This window comes from Madurella fahalii (assembly GCF_045866475.1).
Source record: "Madurella fahalii IFM 68171 DNA, scaffold_2, whole genome shotgun sequence".
In the NCBI taxonomy this organism is placed as follows: domain Eukaryota; kingdom Fungi; phylum Ascomycota; class Sordariomycetes; order Sordariales; genus Madurella; species Madurella fahalii.
Genome location: NW_027263972.1, coordinates 4,363,180 through 4,386,758, shown reverse-complemented (window position 1 = coordinate 4,386,758; position 23,579 = coordinate 4,363,180). Strand labels below are relative to the sequence as shown.

The following is a 23,579-nucleotide window of genomic DNA, read 5'->3' as shown; positions in this document are numbered from 1 at the left end:
GAGGGTGCTACGCCACATTACGCCAAGCTTGTTTCCAGGTACCTGGCGCCAGGGCGCTTCAGCCCGGCGACATGGCTCTCCAGGGTTAACGGCTGCGGGACCAATGATTGTACCTTGCCAGACATCGTGTTAGTGACATGAGACGGATGGACCGAAAAAAAAACACCAGGGGGGGGCGGCGCCGCTCAGAAGTCCCCCCCCCCCCTTTCTCCCTCCCCCCCATGGCCTCACTCTCACTCGCTCTCTTGGCCCACCCAGAGAACTTTGGGGATACCTTAAAGTCTCGCCCCGTCTCGGTTGGGTTCCCGCTCTCTTCGATCTCTTCTTCCCACCCCCGTTTGCTGCTTGGTTCAACCCACCCCCATTCATTCTTTCTTGAGCAGGCTCAGTGGACATACCTTCATTTTACGTACTGTACAAACCCTAACAATAGTCTCTGGAGTTTGCCTTGTTGGGCAAACGAGTTGCTTGCGGCCGATCCCACATTCTCTCGAATTTTGACCGAAACTGTGAAGGAATCGCTCACTTGGAAACCATCGGACCCGATCATCATGAAGTCGACCGCTATTATCGCCAGCCTGCTGGCCTCTGCAGCTCTCGCTCAGGCTCGCGGCCACGGCCACAGCCATCCCCACCGCAGGCATGCCCATGGCCATCGCGACAAGCGCGGTCTAGTGACGGATTGGGTGACCGAGACCGTCTACGAGACCGTGACGGTTGTCATCGACGATAACACCACCGAGACCATCAAGCCCAGCTCCAGGCACGTCCCGGTCCAGCCTTCGTCGAGCTCAACGCCCTCTACGGCCTCCACGACCGCCAGCCCGCTCCCCGGCCAGTTCTTTGAGAATTCTAAGACGAGCTCAGTTGCTTCGACTAGCACCTCTACGTCCGTGGCACTTTCATATTGCTCCCTGCTCATTGCTTAAATGCGTTGGCTGACATTTTCCCCTGACAGGTCTGCGGTGTCTCCGCCTCCTCCCCCGCCTCCTCCCCCGCCGCCGCCGCCGCCGCCGCCGCCGCCGGCGGTCACGACGACCCCGATCAGCATCAACGTGCCTATCCCAACCATTGGCGGCGGCGGCGGTGGAGGTGGAGGATCCCATAATGGAGTCGCGCAGCACGGCGATCTCACGTACTACGCTTTGGGCTTGGGCGCCTGCGGCTTCGATGATGGCGGCAAGGACCACACCGAGAATATCGTCGCCCTCTCCCACCTGTTGATGGGACCTCAATCCAACGGCAACCCCTATTGCGACAGGAGCATCACCGTCAGCTACAACGGCAAGACTGTCCAAGCCAAGGTTCGCGACAAGTGCATGGGCTGCGCCATCGATGCCATCGACTGCTCCGAGAAGATGTTCCTCGAACTTTTCGGCACACTTGACGTCGGCCGCCAGAAGGTCGAGTGGTGGTTCAACGACTAAGCGCTGACCGCTCCCGCTTTTGGATTTTTGAAAGTAGCGCTCAAGCATCGTCCCTCGAGCATGCTTAGCCTTCTTGGCCACAAGAGAACGGACATGTTCCGTCGTGATGTGATATGAATTTCTTTTCTTCTACCCCCATCACTGTGATGTGGTATGGGCAATACCCCTTTTTCTGAACAAATCAAAAGCTAGATAGGCGCCTTTGCATCATGCGGCACTCCAGGCTTGGAGTGGGGAAAGGAACTGGCGTCCTATACACTCATCGGACAAAACTATAGACATCTACTTCTCTGTATATACTAAGGGCAACCTGGTTTTTGGAATTGATTCGTCATCTACCCGATGGGCGCCTTCATGTATTGCCATGCACCTGCCGGATGATGTTGTCCGAACATAGTGCCCTCAGGGCAAGCACATCCGGATTGAAGCATGCGCGATTGACACCTGACACCTGCCCTCTCACCCGACCTCTGCATAAGTGATGGAACGCATGGTCTCAATTCCGATCTGCAGCCCACCGTCAAGCTTGATGTTTCCAATTGGACCGTTTCTTTATACTGCTAGTTCGTAACACTGGCGGGCAGATGCATAACCAGTGCCGGGATGCTATCAGGACGGTGCTTACAATGCACTATTCTAGCCACAGGTCCATCGTTTAGCATAGTTGCGGACATGGAGCATTTCATGGAGCGCAGGCGAGGTAGTGCAGACGTTGAACATGCATGCACTATACACAGCCTACGCTCATGGTGGGTAAGACTGTTGTCTTGCCACAATAGAACACTCCAAGCAAAGTCACCCCAATATCTACACTTTCCCTGTCAAACCATCGCTTCCAGCTCCGAGGGCGCAAACAAGAACCCTAGCGATTCAGGCTCAACAACCCCTCAATATACCGCCTCGTATCCACCCCAATCCCCATACCTTGGGCCAACCGACTCGGCCCAAAGTCCATCACCCACCCGCCGCCGCTCGACCCGAGGCTCCCAGCAACCCCGCCCGCATACGACGAACTGACGGCCCTACCGCCGCCGCCGCCGCCGTGATCGCTTGCCCTCCGGATCAAGAAGATCTCCTTCCCCGCCGCAACAGCCCCGTGCCCACCCTTCGGAGTGGTCGAGCCATCGCCACCACTTTGTTCCTCCGCTCTCTCCTCCCCTCCCTCTTCCGCCCCCTCCTCCTCCTCCTCCTCAATACCTCGCAGACTCGACCCCGACGCCGAGGGCACCCGCCCAGCAGACGACAAGGACGGTGATGACGGTGGCGATGATGGTGATGATGAGGATGAGGGCCACGGCGACGAGGACCGGCGCTCCCCCACCCGGCTCCAGACCACCCACCACCCGCGACTCGTCTTGCACGTCCGCTCAACGGACTGGTTCCCGGAACGCTCCCTAGTCGACGCGAACAGGTTCAGGATCTGCGCGTGCGTGTTGAGCGCTTCGACGCGGGTCCATGGCGGTTGTCTCTCTTGCTGCTGCTGCTGCTGCTGCTGCTGCTGCTGTTGTGTGGTGGCGGTGCCGGCCGGGTTCATGCTGTTGGCTATCAAGACCGGGTCGGGGATGTTGGGGATGGTGGAGTGGATTGTGAGGGAGGATGGGTCGGGGTCGAAAACAAGATCGTAGATTTGAGCGGTGGAGGGGGATTGGGGGCTGAGCGAGGGTTTCTCGGGCCGGTAGGCGGTCGAGGTGAGGAGGGGTTTGTGGAGGGGGGTGAGATGAGTTTGGAGGGTGTGGGAGAGTGTGGGCCAGTCGGTACCGCTGCTGGGCCGGAGGAGGAAGACGCAGATGAAGGGGCTGTTGATGTAGATCGCGGGGCGGAGGTTCTCGGTCGTGTTGCGGTTCTGGCTGCCCCTGGTAGCCAGCTCCTTTTCCTCGCTGTCGGGGCCTTCCGAAATTGTAGACTCTAGCGGGCTTACTAGTTCGACGGTGACGGTCCTAGGGTTTGCGGTGCCTGTGGATTCTGGTTGGTCTGGGTCGCTGGTCTCATCGGTTAGGCCGATCAGAAAGCGGCCGGCGTTGAGTTCCTTGGGAGGCTTGCTAGCGCTCGTGTCTTCTGCGGCACCCGACTTTGCAGCTGATCCATTATCCGTATCTGATTGCCCGGAAGGACTGGAAGTGCCCAGCGACCAGGAAGTACCGTAGCCCAGTTTGAGATAGCTGAAGAGTTTGTCCATCCCGCTCTCCCCTCCGGTCTCCGCGGGGGGATTCACGGCGGCCACGGAGTCGCCCTCACGAGTAGGACCCCTACTTTGGGCATCATTTTCTGATGGAGGCTCCACCATTTGAGTTTTCCCTCCCCCCTGATCTTGTTTGTCGCCGGCGGCGGATGTTTCAGTGCCGGGCTTTCTGCTGCCTGCTTTCCGTCGCTTCTGCTGCGACCTACTCGCACCTAGGCCACCATTAACACCATAAGCATAATCCCCCCAGGTATACACATCCTCCATCCAGTACGTGATAGCTCTGAGTGATTGCCGTGAGAGGGCACCAACGCCGAGGAACACGGCGCCGTCCTCAGCACCTGGCTCGTTGCCAGCACCGAGCCACTGGCCGGCTTCGATAGAACCCTGGCTTGCCACCCCCTTCCCCTTTCCACTAGGAACAACCTGCTCCCCGAACCGTCCTACAACCAAGTCCACCAGCCCGTCGACGCGACCAACCAGCCCCTCGAGGACCGCTCTCTCACCACTACCCCGATCCTCCTCTCCCACACCTATACCCAGCTCACCAGACGCGGCAATCTTGATGCCTCCCAGCACGTTACACGCCGGGTTCCCATGCAAAAGCACATTCCACGTCGAAAGGAACAGGTCCCAGTACTGCCCCAGCAGCGCCACAAACTCGACCCGCTGGGTCCGCGCGAACAAGGCCGACAGGGAGCTTGCGTGGTGCAAAAGGAACACGGAATGCGCCCGTAGCAGATCCTGAAGCAGCAGCACAGCGGGCTTGACCTCGCGGGTGGAATACTCGACCTTCTCCTCCGGCTGGGCCTGGGATGATGACTTGCCCGCGGTAGTGTTCTTAGCGGGAGGGGGAGATGGAGCACTCGGAGCTGTTGCAGCAGCCGCAGTAGCACCGGCCTTACCGGGCGGCAGAGGCAATCGAGTAAGATCAATGGACTGGCAAGGGGCTTGTTAGCTCAACGTACGGCTACCGCCACAGACATCAGCATAAAAACCCGTTCTTCTTACAGCTAGTATCCACCACCCGGGCTCCAGCTCGTGCAGCACGACCCGGCTCTTCTCGGTGTCGATCGAGTCGACCGGCCGACCCCCCGAGAAGCTCCTGCCGAATTCGACCATACCTTGGGCGAGGCCGATCTGCCTGAGCCGTTCGTTGCGTTCCTCTTGGGAAACGCTGTCTGTCGGGCGGCTGCTGTCCTTGGGGCCACGGGGTTGGCGCCGGCGGCGGCGCTGCTTCTGGTTACTAGCGAGGGTGCTGGGCGAGGCGTAATAGAGGATCTGGTCGTCGATGGTCTCGTCGGTGGTGCCGAGGCTGGGATTGTAGATGGCGAGGAACCCCAGTTGGGCGGGGACGATGCCAGATACCAGCGGCGGGTTGGCCATTGTTTCTTTTATTTCTTTCTTTTTTTGTTCTTCTTCTCTTTCCGTTTCAGCTAGCTGTGAGTTCTAAATTGGTATGTATTCATGGACCTCCTCCCCTCCGGTCTATTTTGGGGCTTTGCCCGCGTGATCCAGTGTCTCATAGATGCTCGAAGCACGATGCGTATTTGCAAGCGACACACAGCTGCCGCTTGGGGTCTCGCGGAACAGAAGCCGGGCAGTCCTGGGTAAGCCAAGTAATGATAGTTGAATATATCTGTGCTTCGGGTGTTCGTTAAGAGACAGTGGAGAAGGGCGTGCTGTCATAGTTCCTCTGCTGACAAGCTTTACCAGGCCTCCGTGTTTGGAACTGAGAGGCGAATGAACGCGAGGGAAACTTCCCCGCATTTGCAGAGTCTCACGAATTCCCTTCAGTGGCTATGGATGCGCTCAGCCAATCTGCAAGACAGAGTACTTCCTGGGAAAGATTGATAATTGAAGCAGATGGTATTTTAGCACAATCGTTTGCGTAATTGAAGCGCATTTCTGCATAAGTTCTTGAAGCTGCTGTTCAAGTCGTTTCGCACTTAGCAGGGAGTGTCTGTGGGCCTTGATCGAGCTGGGATCCAGGCAGTTTCCATCCACGGCATTGTGATGCGCCTTCATGCTCTGCCAGGATCCGGGCTTCTTCTGGTTATCCCACTATCAAGCTGCGGCCTGCAGAAACGAGAGCAGTTGTAGCGGCCAGTAATTTCTTTCATTAACACTGAAATAACTTGGAGCATTTCGTTGCATCGTTGCCATTGCGCGTGGCCCAGATCCGGGAGACCGCCCCGGATCGAATATGACGTAGAAAAATGCCAGCCACTCCATCCGCCCCAAGAACTCCGATTCACAGTGCCTCTCTCACCGACCTGGAACCAAAGCCCTTGCACCCAAAAAGAAAATTAGATCGCCGGTGTTTCCTATCCGCGCCGTAGATCCCGTCCGTCTCCCCGCCTGACCGGTGATGAACCTGGCTAGGTGGTTGTTTCTTGCCTAACCCCTAATGCTCCTTAGTCCCGAGAAAAGCCGCCCATACATACAATACATGACAGGAAATTGGCTCATTAGATCGAAGAAATATCAAGGACATGAAGAGAAAGAGAAGGGGAAAAAAAAAAAAAAAAGCTAAAACGGGAGAGAATCGGTTTGCGTGACGGGATGCGCCCAAACGAAGTAGAGTAAAAGAAAGCCAAGAACAGTCGAACAAGAACAGTCTCGTGCTTCGACTTAGACGTCAATCTCCATCCTCGCCGCGATATCCTCGCTCACGCCTCGTACGGGGCTTTTTTGGCGCTGCTTATCGGCCTCATCCTCGTCATCCTCCAGCTCAAACTGGTCGTCGTCATTAACCTCAAAGTCTTGGTCATAGTCGTCGTCGTCGTACTGGCAGTTCACGTCGCCGTCGGCATCCCGGTTCCATATTAGCCCGTCGTCCATGTCGTCGTCGCTGGACGTGATGCGCTCCGCAAACTTGTCACCCAGCCAATACCGCGCGCGTTTGTTGGGGCCCAAGTCGTCCAGATCCTCATCCCCCAGCCCAGATAGGGTGCCTCTGCGCGACAACGAAGAGTGTGGCAGCTGCCGCGGGCTGTGGCTCATGACCGGCACCCCGCGCACATAGAGGTAACATACGCGCTTCAGCGCCTTGTTGAAGAAGAAGTAGTGCAGCGCCCAGATGGCGCCCTCTTCCTCGTCAAACGGATCGTCTGCGGGCTGGTACGAGAAGACGGTGCAATCTTTGAGGCTCATCTCCTTGTCGATCATTGACCACATCTGGGGGCCCCATGGAGGAGCCGTCGACACTCCTGTGTTGAAGCTGGCAGGGGAGCTACGTGGTACTGCGGTGTCGAGGAAGTTGGCGTTTGGGCGCACGCTCGATAGCGTGCTGTCGATGTGGCCCATCACCTGGCGCAGGACCCGTTCGCGCTTGAAGTCGGCTGGCCGCAGGACGTGCGAGAAATCGTAGTCAGGATGTGACGCGTTCAGGGTTGCGATCAAGTAGGCAAATGTGCGTCGGTTCGACACCTCGTCCAGCGAGCCAAACGGCGATGACCGGCTCAAGTTGAGGCTCGCCGCCATCGAACTCCGCTGCGGCGGCGAGAGGGACGCGCCCAATTTGAGGAGCGCGGCATGTTGCGACTCAAGAGATTGTTGGATGTTCTTGTAGAGCTTCTTGTCCGAACCCGCGGCCTTGGTCGTGTAGAGGTCGCAGCTGCCAGTGACGTGGCAATCCGGGGTATCAAAGTTCAGGGCGCTCGTCACGACATCAAACGACGGGAGCGCTAGGTACTATTTGTCTCGTCAGCCGGATCGCAGAGCAGCTGCGGGAGGGGAGGGGTGCCCATACCTTCATCTTGCTACCAGATCAAATGCGACAGATCGCGACTAGTGGAGGAGCGTGTATCGTGCGAGAGGACGGTTTCTGTCTGGCGCGGCTTGGCCGTTGCGGGGTTGTCCGAAGGTCGTCACGAGTCGGGACGGCGGTGAGTTGGGGAAGGGGCGCGTCGCCGACGCAGCCCAAGAAAGCCAGGGTATTCGATGCCGGATACTCAAAGCGCATTAAACTGGCGGCGTGTCCCGACGCGATGTTGGTGGTGTGTGCGGTCGCAGGGAGTTGGGAATTGAAAATGATTGCCGTGGTGAAAGAGAGGGTTGTTTGGTCCGTAAACCGGGGCTGGCGGAGAAGCGCAGCTAGGCTCCAATGCTCGTTCTAAATCGGAGGTGAACAAAGCCAGGCGCGGGGTGATGGGCGACATGCAACTAGGGCAGTGTTGAGCGGATTGAGATTGTCGGCCGCGATCGAGAGAAGGTTGAAAGAAAGACCGTGGGCGGAACGACGGAAAAGAGGGACGAATTGAATGAGGCGTTGCGACAGCTGGCGGTAGCCGGTCGGCATTCGTTTCCAAGTATCGGGTGTGTGGTCTCATGTTGCAAGCCTGCATCATCCGGCCTCCTCTGCCCATCGAGGCTTGGCCGGGCCAAGCTGGTAGCGTAATCCCGGTCTGGGACCTGCAACGGGGCAAATGATCGGCATCTTCTCTCGTCCCGCACTCCTTTTTCTCCTGAGCGTCTCCCGTCACATGAGGTCTAGACTGTGAACGAATGAGACACCGTCAAAGTCCCACGAGGATTACCTGCGAATGCCGTCACGACCGGATCCCCGCCAAGACCCCAGCGGTGCGTTGTCTGCTGGCCGTTCATGCACATGGCCGTGTGGTGGACGACAAGTGGGCGCGCCGAACGCATGTGTAGATGAGCGTGCTGATATTTTAGTAGATCGGGTTGCAAGCTCCGAATCCTCGATTGCCGGTCTTGTCGAACCCATCTATGAGGACGGCTCGGTGCTGCCCGTAAGCCGGCTAGGCCCGGCACCGACAGGCTTTTATCTACAATGCCCATATCTAGATGCTGCGAAAGGAGTTTGCTCCCTCCTAATGGGTATATGTAGCCCAACGCCCTTGTCAGTGGCCAGCTTGTTGCCGCTGGCCGCTTTCGATCTTCCCGGGATGCCATCTCTGATTCCCACAACATCCCGCCACACCGACATGGCGTGTCCGGCACTCGTTCCGATGTTCGTTCTTGTCGTCAAACATATATCCCGTACAATTGGCGCAGGTTCAGAAATACCCCTCCTTCTCGAGCGCCTTAGTGATCGATTCCACCTCCTGTATCGGGTATGTCAACATGCATCAGCTATTGAGCCAGCTAAACCACTCTCCCTGTCCAGTTGACAAAATCTGAGAGAAGCCGCCGCCGGTGAGAGGGAGAAAATCGAGAGTATGCATCGCCGCTGCTCCTCTACATGATCTTTGTGACTTCATCCTCAACCTGAGGGAAAGATGACACGTCAGCAAGATCAGATAAAAGGCGCAAAAGACGTCGGTCGGCGATGGAGATGCAGTTCTGCGAACATAATCAATGGCCGACAAAACAAAAAGGGTACCGACCTCCATGTCCTCAAGAGCATCTTGCTGGGAAATGCACCGTAGCACGTTCTTTTTGCTGCTCTCCTGCAACTCTCCTGCTAGAAGGAGCTCGTCCAGGATATAATAAGCCTTGGTAAAGGAGAAGATGATGTCGAGCTCGCAGACGTTGCCGTAGTACTTGTCCATTTGTTCGACGTATCGGTGAATGATTTCGAGTGTGATCAACTCGTTATCCTCGGAGGAGCAACCGGCGATGAAAAACAACGAGGCATACCGGCGATAGACAATCTTGGTGTCTGGTTTGAGAGTTAGCATAGCGTCTGGAGCGCAAAATCAAAAGTAGCGACGGGGGTTACTTGCCCTTATACTCGAGGAAGTTGCACATCCGTGTCCGCCGGGCTAGGACGAGCTGCGAGACATCCTTGACAATCTTGGCCTTGTCTTTCGGAGACAAGGTGGTAAACCATTTGGCCAAGCGCTGTAACAGACCAGCATTAGCCTCGCTAGAGTAACGCAGGTATCAGGTGGACGACGGGAACCGACCACTTTGCCCTGCCGTGAGAGCAGGATCAGATAACTGTCAACATCGCCGCAATTAGCCCAAGGCCACGGATACAAACGCAGGTTTGCTGGCGTACTTGATGGCCATGATGAAGCAGGCCTAGATTGCTTCACTGACGAAAGGAGAAGAAAGAAAGGTTGGGAGGTGCCGAGCCAGAGGAGCGGTCTTGCGGATGGTCAATTTCCAAGCCGTTCACCAGTTCAAGGGTTGGCCACGAGATTTGCCGAGCGCAATCTGGGAGTGCTGTGGAGGCCTGAGGAACAAACTCGGGCGCTTGGGCCTCACTTTGGAGGGGCACTGAGTGGTTTCGCGGGGTCGGCCAGACCGTGTGCGGAACAAGATGCACGTCACCTAGCACCCGACCCATTGAAACAAGTGACCAAGTAGCCAATGCTTGAGTCCCCGGTCATCCATGGCTTCCGAGATGACAAACCGCTGGTAAGCCGCTAGCTTTGAGTGGCCAGGCAGTCCAGCATCCGACTTGCAGACAGAACAGACAACCCTCGGGTAGGGATCACAACCGAGTCTCCCGGGATTGCAACATCGCTCTCTCACCAACTCGGCAGCCGGGCGGGGGGTTTTCACAGCCCCTATACATCCCGACGGTATTGCGAACAATGGATAAGAAGAAGTGGGGAAGGAATTGAGTCTCCCCCACGTTCTGAAAGAGTTCAGAGGGGTGGATTGGCTCGATATCAATCACCTCTTTCGGCCATCCCGCGTCCACGCGCAAGCAGAGTCCCTTGAGGTAGGATCACACAGAGCACGTTCCTATCTTACGTACCTGGTTGATTCCGGTCCGCTGCATCAGCATCCGTCGGAGTTATTTAGAATAGTTTAGAACTGCCCGGACAACAGATTTGTCGTGTCTGCCCCCTGGTTTCTCTCAACGCTTGCTGCGCGGAGGCAAAAGGTCGCGAATAAAACCGGCCGGCGGGGCCCTGTCATGAAATCATTATTAATGCTCTCAGAGTCCATTAGAACCCCACTGAATTTTCCAAATCTTTTGCGCGTCGCAAACTGTCGAGGCCATCTGTACGACGGGACTCTACTGAAAGTTAGCAGCGATGACCAAGTTGATTCTCTCGACCGGGTAAGTTGCCGACGTTGGCATTTGCGGACCGTTGCTCGAGAGCGGTTGCTGATTGCGTGATTGACCGTCGCAGGAACATTGTTTCGGGTGGCCCCTCCATCATTCGCAAGCCCGGCGCATACCGGTCCAATCTTGAGCTTACGAATGCGCTGCGCAGCAACTTCTTGGCCGCGCAAGAGGACTACGCCAGTGCTCAACTGGATGGCAGCGTCATCACGAACGGCGACGCCAACGGCAATGGCGTGCATATAAACATTGCGAGCGCGAGGGGCGGGCGCCTGCCAGCGTCGGCCTGGACGGCTGAGGAGAATGGCGTCCTGTATGTGCCCCGCATCGATTGGTCGGCGGCGGGGCTGCAGGAGGAGCCTGCGCAATACGACATCACAGCGAAGCTTTTCTTTTTACCGACGGCGCCCGTCTCAGACCGGGCGCAGTACGCCAGGGAGGCGCTAGACCTCGTCCTCAAGGAGCTACAGGTGCCGGCGGTTGACCTTCTCATCGTGTCGTTCCCCGGCATGTCGTTTGAGGGAGACTGCGAGTGGGAGGCCGACAAACAGAACGCGGAGCAGGGCAACGACGAAGACGAAATCGGGACATGGCCGGCCATCGAGGAGCTGCACCATGCCGGGTTGGCGAAGAATATCGGCCTGGCCGAATTCGGCACCGAGAAGCTAAGCCGGTTCCTCAAGAAGGTGCAAGTCCGGCCAAAGGTCAACCAGATCAATCTCAAGAACTGCTGCGATGTACCCCCGCTGCTGGCCAAGCTGGCCAAAGAGCAGGGCATCGAGCTGTTGGTCCACAGCGACTGCACCGACATCCTCCCGAAGGGAACCTTGAGGGAGCTCCTCGGCCAGGGCCTAGGCGGGGCCGGTATCTTAGCCGACCCGGAGAACGGCGGCGGCGGTTTGCAGGGGGATCTCACCCCACAATGGGTCGTGAAATACACGGCCTTCGTCCGGGACCGCGGCGTGATTGAGAACAAGGGCTATTTTGCGGGCGCTGGGCTAGGAGAATGTTAACTAGGGTACGGCGTTGTTCGGGACGAATAAACGGACTAGGAGTTATGGTTTCGTAATGGAAAGGGGCCGCCACTGATTCTATACCAGGGCTGTTAGGCATTAGTTTTGGGGAGACAACCACAGACATCACATTAGATGTCAATAAGTTTTTTTTTTTTTTTTTGTTTGTTTGTTTGTTTGTTTCGACTCTACGGGCATGATACAAACCCGAGCGAGGGATTTCCCGCCGTTTTTTCTCTCTATGTTGGGTATCTCATTTTAGACCATGCCTATAAGCGCCCTAATCATCCGAGCATGCTCCTCTTTCGGCCACGCATCCTCACGTCCTCTAGCTTGGCCAAGACGGAGGGCGCTTTCTTGAATGTCTCCTTGTATGACCCGAGAACGGCAGCGAAGAGTCTCTCAGCTCTCGGGTGTGTGCTCGCAAAAGCCCTCTCGAGAACATAGAGATCCACTGCTCGGTCCTCGTCTGACATGCTCTGTGTCGCAAGCCCAAAGTCGATGAGGACCACGTCCCCCTCCACCACTTTCGCCTTCTCTTCCTCTCTGACAGTACTGTTGACTCGGCCGTCTTTCCACGGCCTCAGCATCATGTTGCTCGTTGTCAAGTCGCCGTGTACCACGCCCGTCCGATGTAATGCGCCAACGGCCGTCCCAATCCGCTTCATAAGGTCGACCAGGGGTGTCTCGTCGGCTGCCGCCGGGGTTTCCACATCGTCTTCCGCGGTCCTCTCGCCGAGCCACTCATTGATGCCCACGCGCACGGGGACGCCCTCAATCCACTCGAGCATCATCCAGCCGGCGGCCGGATCCACGGCGTAGACAGCGGGGACGGGCACGCCCTCGCGCCAGCATCTCTCGAGCACTTTAGCCTCGGACGAGAGGCGCGCCTTTGTTAGCCTCGCATCGAGGATCGGGTGTCGGTAGGGCTTCGGTGGACGGTACTTGAGGGCGCACGGCCTGTCCGGGAGGAGGTGCGTCGTCTTGTAGAGTCGGCCCTCTGCGCCCTGGGTAATGAGCAATGGCGGGGCTGACGCGGGGTATGTGAGGACCTTTGGCGGGGGAAACTGCGTCTCGCCAGCGGCGGCGGCGGCGGCCATCGGAAGAGCGAAAAGAGTTTCTAGCAAAAGATGTAAAATAAATAGCCGGGTCGCTGTCAGCGTCCAAGAAAACACACGCAAATGAACAACACAACACAGCTGGTGGTGTGGTTTGATGATTGTCGCCAAGCCGTGGGTGGCCGCGAAATAATGTGCGGCTTCTGGGAAAGGAGGGGCACCACACAAGAAAGTGGGATGTTCCCGCTGTGGAAGGCCTGATGCTAGGACTGGAATTTGCATTCACCTACCACAGCGCATTCTTCATGCGGCTCTCTTGCAGAACCAGACGCCTTCTTAAAATTAAGCCTTGCCTCGTGCTTCGCTCTGCTCTCGTCTCCTCTTCCCCTCTATCAATAACGCAACGACATGCTGGTACCGCCGGGGACCTGCGGCCCGAACATGTTCTTCGATGTTCTTGATACGAGAGGCTTCTTGCCAAAGAGTCAAGGGTCAAGGGTCAAGGGTCACCCGGGTCTAAATGCAACAGAGCTCTTGATCTAGTCTCAGATTGCCATGCTTTCGGATTTCATGGAATGATGCGTTGCAGGCACTGCAGGCGAGGATGGACGGTTGGTGGTGGCCAATAGTTTTTGTGACCCCTGCAGCGGTGAGGTCAATCGAGCAGTGCCCTCCGGTCCGGTTCGGCGGGGACCGATCGAACAAGATTGGGGTTCTGGCTTCCGTCATCACTTCGCTCCCTGCATCCTACAAGGGGGCAAACCCGCTCCTAGCTTACCAACTTGGCAGATGCGCTGCCCACCGCATTCAGCAGCAGCGTCGCCCTCTTGTTACGACCTGCTATGACCTGAATGATCCAGCGCCCGGACACCATGGCCGACTCGACGACCCGCCAGTGGATCCTTGTGCTGTCGCTCACCGCTCTTCTTCTCTCGCTCGCTATTCTGGGCCAGTTCGCCAGCCGCTACGCGAAGGCGTACCTGGACGCCCCCAGTCAAGTGTCGGCCTTCCTCGACGCCGTCGACAGCTCCATCGCCGAGAACGAGTCGTACGACCGTGACATAGCCAAGGTGAAGCGGCTCGAGGATAAGCTTCGGCTAGGCCGTCTCTTGCGCGACATTCAGCGAGGAGGAGATGCTTTGCGCGAAGACTTGAATGCCCTGATGATAGGGGAGGGTGACCCCAGGCTCCGCTTTGGTGCGCGGCTATGCTGGGCCAGCCGGCGGCTCGATCTGGAAGACAAGGTCCGGAGGCTCGACTTGCTGAGGATGCGCTTCCTCGTTGTCCACATGGGCATCATTGCCGGCGTGGCGACAGAGGCGGCGGCGAAGAGCGAGGCTGTGGCGCGAGACCCAGAGAAGTCGGGTGACGTGCCGTTTACACCGCGGTCTGGTGGCATACCAAGGGCTCTTGCAGAAGGCATCAAGTCCAAGCCCCCTCTCCGGCGGTTGACAGTGCAACCGATCAGCCACCAAGAAACCATTGAGGGGAGCCACCGCAAAGGCTGGGCCGGTGTCGTGAAAGAGCTACAAAAGAGTCCCCTGCTTCGGGAGAGGCATGCTAGCATCGAGATGGCCATGTCACGGACACCCTGAGGTGCAGCTCCCCCGGCTATCTTGATGAGATACGAGTGTTTACGACGTGATGAACGCTACTGCTTACGAACGAATCACCTACGCATTACATGACGAGCAGATGATTGGATGGGAAGAGGAGAGCGAGCGACCAACCAGTCGGTTTTTCGCAGCAAAGAGTTTTGGAGTCGGTCACTTCACTTGAGATACCCCTGTTTATTATTGGCGCATTCACCTCACTTCACCGGGCGCCACCCCTATTCCTAATAGAAGTCTAATGGATTCGTGTTTCTTTGCCACCAATGGCCGGTGTATGGCCATATATATGTATTTATAACTGGCAGGTTTCGTGCCGGCGCGTTGATTGTGCTGGCGATGAACCAGCGGATTTCTATTGACAAGATAATGTTGGGACTCCTCTCACCGGCGCCCTGTTTTAGTTGGTCGAGATTGCCCAAGGGGGACATATTTAATGCGCAGCGTCCGGCCCAAGCCCGTTCCTCTCGCCCACTATCCCCGGCATCAGAGTATTCAGCAACGTGTATATTCGATTCGATTTGGGCATTGTGAAAACTTACCATCCAGAGCCACCAGAAACCGGCTAACGCAGTTGTAGCAAGCAATCTGTCCCCGGTCAGCAAAAGTCAGTTTGTCATCCATCTGAACCACACATTCACCCACACCCCTTCCCTCCTCCTAAACTTAGGAAACATCAAGAGGCCCCCTTACCGTAGCCGTAATCTCCACGATCTCCCTCTCGTCAAACAACTCCCTCATCCGCCGGAACGTCTCGTCCCGCACCTGCACATTCCGCGTCATCTCGTCGGTATAGCACACCACCGCCCACTGCTTCTCGGTCAGGCCCGGCGGCGGCGGCGGCGGCGCGTCGTCGCCCGCGCCCACGCCCGCGCCCAGCACCAGCTCGCCCGTCTCGCGCTTGATCACCTCCAGGCCCTCGGCGCTCACCCCGCCCGCCTCGGCCAGCGGCGCGTGGTGCATCCACTCGTACCACGCCCGGTTGAGCACGGCGACGCGCGAGATGGCGATCTCGCGCAGGTCGGCCGCGAGGCCCGTCCGCGTGCGCACCGCGCCGAGGAACGCGTTCCACCCGTCCGCCACCGGCGGCGAGTGCAGCAGCGCCAGGTCCAGCGGCTGCAGCGGGCGCGGGTGGCGGCGGGCGCGGATGCGGTCGACGATGGCCTGCTCCTCCGGCGAAGAGGCCGGTGGGGGGTCGGAGACGTAGGGGAGGCGCATGTTGCGGGTCTGTTGGTGGTTTGCCGGGAGTTTGGTTTTATTTTCTCTTTTTCCCTTTTTTCTTTTTCTTTTTCTTCCCCTCGTCGGTTAGTTTTCTGGCGGGGGATATGTTGGCCGAGGGGAGGTTGTTTAGGGGGGGCAAGGTTATGATGGACGTAGGAGAAATATCTGTATTACTTACGGGCTCTGGTTGGGAATAGACGGAGTATTGTGGATGGGCGGACTCTGGACAAGACAATCATGAGAGAACAAGGAGAATTGGATATGGAAATGATGGGAAACGGTAAAAGTCAGTCAGATTCGGTCGATGCTTCGCTTAGGCATGCCCGGCATTGCCCTGATGTCATCTCCACTCGGCCGGTCCCGGATGTCGGAAGCGGAGGGGGTGCGGGGCGCCGGAACCATGACTCGGCAACAGAACCCGCCAACGGAGACTTGATAATCCCGGCGATCTACATTCCGACCGTCATGACTAATGGACTGATGGCAACCGTAGCATCGAACATGATCTTCCTCCTACAGCAGAGCTGGTTATTATTGCTGGTTAAACTATATATACAAACCTAATGGACTATGTATCCTACCCAAGTTCCTTTCAGCGTGACTAAAATGCACGAGTTTGGAATCTAACCTTGATTGACGCCCCGTCCTCCATTGGGTGCGCCCGCAAAGAGAATACTACCAACAAGTGGCAGCGTCCCAAAAATAAAGAAGAACGCCCATACGCCATGCTAGAGTTGAAACGCCTCGGCCCGTTTGCCCCTCCCGTCCAAAACCGGTAATTAAGACAAAAAAATGAGAAATTGAAATCCAAAGTCGGCGATAGAACAAGTACAGATTGCGTATACAACTCCGACTCGCGCTGTCAGGAAGGTTGGACGGCATCACTTAACAGGTATTGCCGTCTTCCCTGCTTCTGTGGCAGGAACAGCAGGCGTATGAACCCCATTAGCTTTAGGTGCCACGACGGCTTTATCCGAGATGGGGTCCTTCGCTTCCTTCTCGGGCGTTTGTGACGGCGTTGTCTTCCTTGTCAGGCTCCCCGTTTCCGGCTCCTCCTCGATGGTCGAAAATTTCTTCAGAACCTGCTTCAACGCCGGCCGGCGAATCGGTTTGCTCAGGAACTCGTCCATGCCAGATTCGATGCACTCCTTGACATTGCTCTCCTCGGAGAAGGCTGTCAGGGCGACGATGGGAGCTGAATAACCCATCTTCCGGATCAGGCGCGTTGACTGAAGACCGTCCAGATTCGGCATCTGGATGTCCATAAAGATCACGTCAAAGCGTTGGCCCTTCTCCATGGCTGCCTTGACCAGCTCGTACGCTTCCTGGCCATCCTTGGCAATCGTGACGTCGTAAATCTCCTCCAACTTTAGCAGCCTGCTAACAACCTCAATGTTGGTCGAGTTGTCGTCGGCCACCAGAACACGGAGCTTTCCTTCGCCGGATGGCTTTTTCGCCATGGCCAGGTCAATGGCAGCCATCTGGTCCTCCGTGCTCAGTCTGCGGCGGCTCGGATTCGTGGCGAAGAAGGGCTGGCTGAGGCCAATCAGACGCGGTTGCTTGTCGAGCACGGCAGAAGGAGACGTTTGGTGTTGGATTTCCGTCGACGTCCTCGGATTTCGTGCCGTTTCCCCATCCGAACCTACACTTGGCGGTCGTGACTTCACGCTGGACGCTGCGCTTGAGCTCCTAAACAGCTCCGAGAGTCAGGGTTGTTCCGGTCCTGGAAGTTAAAAGTCGAGAGAGGGGTAGACTTACCGATCCCTTATATATCGGAGCGGGATCTGCACGATAAATGTCGTGCCCACGCCCACGGTGCTTCTGACCGAGATATTGCCCCCCATAATCGTGGCAAGTTGGGAACATATGCTCAAGCCAAGTCCGGTACCGCCATACTTCTTGCTCAGACCAAGGTCACCCTGGACGAAAGGCTCGAAGATCTTCTGCTGCATATGCTCCGGAATCCCGGGTCCCGTATCCTCCACCTCAAACTCGAAGAAGTACGACTTTGCGTTCAAGGGCGGAGGCGTCGGCGAGCGTTCCCTGATATGAATATGGGGAATGGCCTTGGGTTCCATGGGGTTGATGGACAGCGCAGTGCCTGAATTGAGCGGCGAAGCCGGCGAGTGCCCGCCCTTGGAGCTCGCTGGGGTCATGGTCCCGGACCCCACTTGATGCCGCGTGCGTCCCGGTCGGCTAGACCCCGTCTTCGAAATGGACGATGTGCGACTCTCGTCACTTGGCTGCTCAATCTCACCGAGGCAGCGTATCCTCACATTGACCTTGCCTCCAGGTGGCGTGAATTTCAGGCTGTTGCTGACCAGGTTGATGATGACCTGCAGGATCCTGTGCTGGTCACCCCAGAGGCACATGTCCTTAAGCCTGCCTAACCTTGGCGGCCCCAGGGCTGGGAGTCTCTTGTCTGTGCTGGCTCGCCCCTCCTGGTTGGGGTTGGGCTCCATATTTTCGGCTCCAACAAAGTTGACCGCGAACGCGATGTTGCCTTCGCGCACCTGCTTGTCGAAGATTGCCAATATTTGCGACCTGATATCGCCCAGTCGGAACTCTCGCTCTTCCAGGCTGACTTGCTGGCCAATCTGGTTCTTTGAGAAGCTGAGCAGATCCTCGAGCAGGTGGAGCAGGAGGTCGCCCGACTTGTAGACCGTCTTGAGCGACTGCTTTATCCGGTCGATGTCGTGTTCTTCCATGCACACGGCGCACATGCCCATGATCCCGTTGAGGGGCGTCTTCAGCTCGTGCGAGATGTTGGCGATGAACAAGGTCTTGCTCTCGTTTGCAGCCTCGGCAGCCTTCTTGCTGATCTCCAGTTCCTTGGTCCGTTCTGCCACTTTTTCGTCTAGCGAGGTGTACTGCTTCAGCAGCTCGTCCGTCATCTCGTTGAAAGTTTGGGTGAGCTCGGTCAACTCATCCGTGATGAGATGTTTGCGGTCTTCGACCCTTGCGGGTATCCTGAACGCCCGACGGCCTGGTTCCGTCGGGATGTCCTGCTTCAGTTTTGCCCTTCTCCGTTTGCGCATGCTGCGGCGGATCCTGAAGAGGATTCCCTTCTTGGATCTTGCCGACATGGTTCCCGCTGAGCTGGGGTTCTCTTCATCCATTGGCTCGTTCTCATCATCCTCGTAGCCCGGGGGCGCAATCGACTTTTCCGTGGCTGCTTTTAACCTCATGATTGGTTTGACGGTCAAATGCGCGAATGGAAGAACGACCAAGAGAGCAGCGCCCAAAGTGCCGAACACGCAACCTAGAAGGATACTTCGCAGTGTCCAGATGGGCTCGTAAGCCTCACTCTCGGCCTGTTCGACGACGATAGCCCACGTCACAAGCGACGTCTGCGGCCGCGCGACGCCCACAGCCACTGCATGTCCTTGTTCGTTCCTCGAAGACAACTTGCTCGTGGCGTTGTTCGGACTGGGGTTCTGAGTCCTCAAGACCTCGAGTACGGCAGGATATTGATGCAGTTCGAAGGGCTCATTGAAGTGGCCGGAATCGAAACTGTGCTGGTGGTGCCGGTCTTCCTGGCCACTGACAGGGTGAGGTGGAAGTAGGAACCGCACAGTCTCCTGCCCAAATTCTTGACGCGGTGGCGTCCAGGTCGCGTTACTCGCCTCTATCGAGCCGCTAAAATGGTTCGAGGGGCTGGTAGGACCTATGAAAAGCACGATACCAGTGTTCCCGAGGCCTTCTCTGGATTGCTGTACCTCGACAAGCGTCTTCGCATCGGCAACCAGGGTCATGTAACCGAGGATGAAGCCACTGTTATCAATGGCGCGGACGGGGATCGTGACGGAGAGCAAGGCGAAGGTCGCGTTGACCACCAACGGGCCGAGCAAGACTCCGTTCCCGTCGCTGCCATTGCCCAGAGACACTCCCGGGAAGGCAAGGGCGGAGAAGGCGGCCGTGTTGGGCATGTGTTCGTTCGAACGGTTGAGGTTGATGTAGGTGATATTGGGATACAGCGAGGGAGGGAAGCCATGGGTCTCATCGTGAAGATAGACCGGAGAGCCATCGGGCGCCGTGTAGGGAAGCAGAATCGGCCCAGACTCGTTGGCGGCGCGGCCAACGAGACTGAGGAGGCCGGTGGGGTTACCGGTCGAGTTTCGAGAGTACAAACGAGCCTGCAGCAGACCCGAGAAGCCAATACGGCCCAGGGCACTGCGCAGGTCTTCCCTCGCTGCCTTCCAAGGGTCATTGTCGGCGACGCCGTTGATCACGGAATCGTAGAACCTGGTAAAGGCATCCTGCAGCAAGAGGCGGGTCGAGATGGTCTGGCAGGCCGTCTGGATCAGGTCAATCTCGGACGAGATGCGCGCAGCCTTGAGCGAGGCAGTCAAGGACAGGCCGCCAGACTCGACCCCGACAACAAAATTATTGACGTATATCCATGTCGGAATCGAGACGATGGCGAGGGCGACGAGGACGGCGAAGACGACGAGGGCTGCGAGCTGCTCCCGAATTCCGATTCTCATCTTCTTGGACAGACTATACGACACAGTCTGACGAGCGGGACGGCCGCTCTCGATGCATATTTCTCGGGCACAAAAGGGAAGTGGTGCTCGACTGCGAGTCAGCAAGCAGACGGTGTTTGTGAGCCTCGGCGGCGGCCCGTGGGTAGTCGTCGCCCGCGTACTACTTAGCAGCTATCCCTCCAGGCAATGGACTGCCTGCTCAGCCATCCGAACCGAAGCAGAAACAACCCAATCCCGTTTCCGGCGCCGTCTGGAATGGCACAGCGGTGGAACTCGGCGGTTTGGACGCTCCTCGACGAATGGACGGGTGCTAGGCTGGGCCAGGTCATTCAGTACGACACTGTCTGCCTGGATTCGCCGCCTTTGTCCGACGTGAACCAGATCAACCAGGCCTCTTGATGCTTCTCATCGGCGGGACGAGAAGCGACAGGCAGCTGATTGGGGGCAGTGGGCGAGCGCGACGGGACGGGAAGCCGACAATCGGATTGTCGGTAATACGGGAGGGGGTGTTGCACAAATTCGGCTTTGATGTATGTGACCTGTACTGTACAGCACACGTACAGAGCTCCGTGGACAAGGACGGGGATCGACGAGGCTCGGTTTAGATGGTGGAAGGGGGCGCTGTGCTGACGGAAAGATTCGCGGTGGGACCCATTCGTGCACTCGGGACTGGAATACGACAGTGGGCGCGCAACCGCAATACCACAGTAAGCTGCACCGGCCGCTCCAAGGCCTGTCAAGACGGTTCTAGAATTGCGCTACTTTGATTGGGGACCGGGCCAGAACCCTGTCAAGCTCGGTTCCCCCCCAAGAAAAGCTTCTGACGGTAGTTAGCTGCAGAGCTGCAGCGTTCCGAGGCTTCCGGAAAGACAGCTTTTCCCATGTCCGCTGTGCATCTGATTTCTCAGCCCTGCCACGGTCCCCAACTCAGGTCAGGATATCGATCATGAAGTATATTTCGCATAGTCATAGCATCGAATTCAATCATGACAACATAATAACAGAAGAAAAAGGGCATTAGAAGTCGTAACCGGTCAGTCAGTCGGCCCCCGAATTTTCCAAAGTATAGGTATCCTCTCCATGGCCATCCATCAAACCCATCCATCCCATGTAATGCAGTAAGGTGCTGTAGTCCCCTTTTCAACTCCACGTAAAGCAACCCAGACGCCACAACCCTGTCCCCCCAACAATGCACCAACCCACCTCTAAGACCGGCTGAATATCAGCGGCACCAATGCGCTCTGGCTCTCCAAGCTGCGATGGTCGGGCGCAATAGCCACATTGGCCATGCTCCTGCCAAACAGTCCCTCCCTCAGGCGGTAGCCCACGCTTGTCGAGGACGCGCAGCTCAGCGCATTGGCATTGTTCATCCCCAGGCTCAGCGCCGACGACAACCCCGCCGCCGCCAGGACAGCCGCCGAGTCCTTGTCGTGCCCGTTCCCGCGACCCGAGTCGGCCTTCCGCTTGGAAAACTCGCGCGTCAGCTTGGTCATGACGGCCTCCCTGGCTCGCTTGAGCGCAGACGACCGCGCCGCCGCCTCCTCGGCCTCGGCGAGGAGGTCCGCTTCAATGGAGCGCTGCGCCGACGAGAGCAGGTCGTCGACCTCGCTCCTGTTGGAAGTGGGCGGCGTCCCGGGGCTTCGCCTTGCCATCAACGGACCGCACTTGGCTGAGGGGTCGTAGACGGTGGGCTGGAGCAGCACGGGCAGCGGGTCTGGGTTGAGGATGGGCACGCTGATGTCCATCTTTGGGCGGGGCGTCTCGGGTCGGTAGTGGAGCGCCTCGTCGTCCGTGCCGATGACTTCAGGCATGCGCGGCATTTCGGGTGTTTCTTCCGAGGTGTGCCGGCGATGGCGTCGGTGACGCCTGTGCGAGTGCCGGTCGCTCGTGTCATCGCTGCGCGAGTGCTTGTGGCGGCTCCGGCTGGTGTGACGGCGACGACTATCGCCGCTATGACGCTCGCTTCTTCGGTCCTCGGTCCTTCGGCTGTCTTGGTCTCCTGCAGCGGCGCCTTCATCGTCATGCTTCTGCGATTTCCTGCGGATGCGGCGCTTCTTGAGCTTGGTGGTGAATCCGTGGCTCGCCTGTTTCGCCGCCTCAATATCCGATGCCAAGCCACCGTCGTCTGCCTCTGTCCCTGCCCCGGCCGTGTTGGGACGCGACCCGACCGCGGAACCTTCCTGCGCAGCGGCGGTAACCCCGCGGGCCCACTCCTCGACACCCGCCTCTAATCTTTCGACGTCGTTCACCCCGCCAAACACCATGCCGTCAAGGTCGACTTGGAATAGTTCTCTGCTCGCCGCCTCGGCCGCCGGCGAAGAGGCTGGGAGCTGCTCGTCCTCAAGCGAGCTCGCCACTGCCGATCCGGTGGCCGAGTCCGCCGTTCCCGGCCTGCTATCGCTGGCCACACTCGCAGACCGGCGAGACCAGGCATCGCTGTCGCCGTCTGTCAGCGGCGCAAGCGCCGCGTCCCAGCTGCCGCCCCTCATGAGCGCCACATTCTCAAAGTCAAACTCGCGAACCGTGCCCTTGTGGCTCGTGATGAGGCCGCGCAGTTGGTCGACGTTCATAGTCGCGTTGCGCACCGACATGGACCGGAGGCGAGGCATGACCAGCGGTTCGCGCAACGGCCGCGGCGGCAGCGGTGACATGGGGCCGGTGACCTCGTTGAAGAGCTTCTTGGTGCTTCGGGGCGGAGCGAAGAGGGGGTCGCCCGACAACGCAATAGGGCAAGGGCCTCGCCGGCCGAGCCACGTAAAGGCAAATTTCTCAAGCTGCGGTGCAAAGGTCCTGATGTAATCGTCCATGATTTTGAGATGGTCCAGGCCGGGCGCGGGGCCGTAAAAGTCCCAGGATTCAACCGAGATGTAGAGTTTCCGGATCTGGCGCCACCGCAACGCCGCAGACGGCGACGCGCCGAAACCCGGAACATAGCGGAGGTAATTGAAAGCCGACGGGTGGACCCCAGAGAGTGAGAGCTTGGTGAGCTTGGTGAGTGGCGCCCGCTCCAGTGAGATGCGCAGGCTCATCAAGGCGTAATCGACAACGTCGCGGCGGTAGCGCTCCGTGGGGTTTTGCCCGGGCGTCTTGATGGTGAGGTGTCGCATGTTGGGCAAGTGCTGCATGGCGTCGATGAAGGAAGGCACATGGGTGGCGGCGTGGAAGAGGGGCGGATATTGTTGCGTCAAAATCTCTCCAAGCTCTGAATTGCCGTACTTTGGTCGTGTCAACACCGATGCCGCCGATGTAGGGGGGTTATAGAGGAAGCTAATCTCATCCCCCGTTCGGGGGTGAATCAGGGGAGGCAGGAAGGTGGCATTGGAATGGGGGAAGTAAAAGGTGAGATGTTCAATGTGGTGGCCGACCCTCGAGAGTGCTTCGATCCTGCTCGGCTTTGTGAAAGTATTTGCCGTGAAGGTCAGGTGGGTGCGGAGGAATAGTCTCTTGGTGACAAGGTTGCAGCATGCCGAGTTAGCAAGTCTGAGTGCGCAGATGTCCTGCTTGGACAAGAGCTCGAAGAGCCTCTCGCGGATGGCCTCGTCCCGCCACAGGCAGTAGAATGCTTGTGGGCTTGTCGCCATAGCGCTTGC

At 57.8% G+C, this 23,579-nt stretch overlaps 10 protein-coding genes across 10 annotated transcripts; 3 read left to right on the top strand and 7 right to left on the bottom strand.

Moving 5' to 3' along the window:
• Positions 1-551: 551 nt before the first annotated feature.
• MFIFM68171_04043 (uncharacterized protein) lies at positions 552-1,427 on the top strand (the record flags this gene model as incomplete). Its single annotated transcript, XM_071059463.1, has 2 exons — positions 552-889; positions 959-1,427. 2 exons carry the CDS (start codon positions 552-554, stop codon positions 1,425-1,427), a joined length of 807 nt encoding a protein of 268 aa, XP_070915564.1.
• Positions 1,428-2,289: 862 nt separating this feature from the next.
• Positions 2,290-4,992, bottom strand: MFIFM68171_04042 (uncharacterized protein; the record flags this gene model as incomplete). The annotated part of the gene is made up of 2 exons (XM_071059462.1): positions 2,290-4,545; positions 4,618-4,992. 2 exons carry the CDS (start codon positions 4,990-4,992, stop codon positions 2,290-2,292), a joined length of 2,631 nt encoding a protein of 876 aa, XP_070915563.1.
• A 1,248-nt stretch (positions 4,993-6,240) lies between these two features.
• Positions 6,241-7,366, bottom strand: MAF1 (RNA polymerase III-inhibiting protein maf1; the record flags this gene model as incomplete). The annotated part of the gene is made up of 2 exons (XM_071059461.1): positions 6,241-7,302; positions 7,361-7,366. The coding sequence occupies 2 exons, from the start codon at positions 7,364-7,366 to the stop codon at positions 6,241-6,243; spliced, it is 1,068 nt and encodes a 355-aa protein (XP_070915562.1).
• Positions 7,367-8,811: 1,445 nt separating this feature from the next.
• On the bottom strand, positions 8,812-9,588 carry VAS2 (AP-1 adaptor complex sigma subunit Aps1; the record flags this gene model as incomplete). Its single annotated transcript, XM_071059460.1, has 5 exons — positions 8,812-8,841; positions 8,961-9,235; positions 9,300-9,417; positions 9,483-9,516; positions 9,578-9,588. The coding sequence occupies 5 exons, from the start codon at positions 9,586-9,588 to the stop codon at positions 8,812-8,814; spliced, it is 468 nt and encodes a 155-aa protein (XP_070915561.1).
• Positions 9,589-10,568: 980 nt separating this feature from the next.
• MFIFM68171_04039 (uncharacterized protein) lies at positions 10,569-11,613 on the top strand (the record flags this gene model as incomplete). The annotated part of the gene is made up of 2 exons (XM_071059459.1): positions 10,569-10,594; positions 10,668-11,613. The coding sequence occupies 2 exons, from the start codon at positions 10,569-10,571 to the stop codon at positions 11,611-11,613; spliced, it is 972 nt and encodes a 323-aa protein (XP_070915560.1).
• A 284-nt stretch (positions 11,614-11,897) lies between these two features.
• BUD32 (serine/threonine-protein kinase bud32) lies at positions 11,898-12,713 on the bottom strand (the record flags this gene model as incomplete). The annotated part of the gene is made up of 1 exon (XM_071059458.1): positions 11,898-12,713. One exon carries the CDS (start codon positions 12,711-12,713, stop codon positions 11,898-11,900), a length of 816 nt encoding a protein of 271 aa, XP_070915559.1.
• Positions 12,714-13,543: 830 nt separating this feature from the next.
• On the top strand, positions 13,544-14,266 carry MFIFM68171_04037 (uncharacterized protein; the record flags this gene model as incomplete). The annotated part of the gene is made up of 1 exon (XM_071059457.1): positions 13,544-14,266. The coding sequence occupies one exon, from the start codon at positions 13,544-13,546 to the stop codon at positions 14,264-14,266; it is 723 nt and encodes a 240-aa protein (XP_070915558.1).
• A 448-nt stretch (positions 14,267-14,714) lies between these two features.
• Positions 14,715-15,499, bottom strand: MFIFM68171_04036 (uncharacterized protein; the record flags this gene model as incomplete). The annotated part of the gene is made up of 3 exons (XM_071059456.1): positions 14,715-14,755; positions 14,824-14,869; positions 14,975-15,499. 3 exons carry the CDS (start codon positions 15,497-15,499, stop codon positions 14,715-14,717), a joined length of 612 nt encoding a protein of 203 aa, XP_070915557.1.
• An 884-nt stretch (positions 15,500-16,383) lies between these two features.
• Positions 16,384-19,989, bottom strand: SLN1 (Histidine kinase osmosensor; the record flags this gene model as incomplete). The annotated part of the gene is made up of 2 exons (XM_071059455.1): positions 16,384-17,191; positions 17,261-19,989. The coding sequence occupies 2 exons, from the start codon at positions 19,987-19,989 to the stop codon at positions 16,384-16,386; spliced, it is 3,537 nt and encodes a 1,178-aa protein (XP_070915556.1).
• Positions 19,990-21,194: 1,205 nt separating this feature from the next.
• Positions 21,195-23,570, bottom strand: MFIFM68171_04034 (uncharacterized protein; the record flags this gene model as incomplete). The annotated part of the gene is made up of 1 exon (XM_071059454.1): positions 21,195-23,570. The coding sequence occupies one exon, from the start codon at positions 23,568-23,570 to the stop codon at positions 21,195-21,197; it is 2,376 nt and encodes a 791-aa protein (XP_070915555.1).
• Between the last annotated feature and the right edge of the window lie 9 nt (positions 23,571-23,579).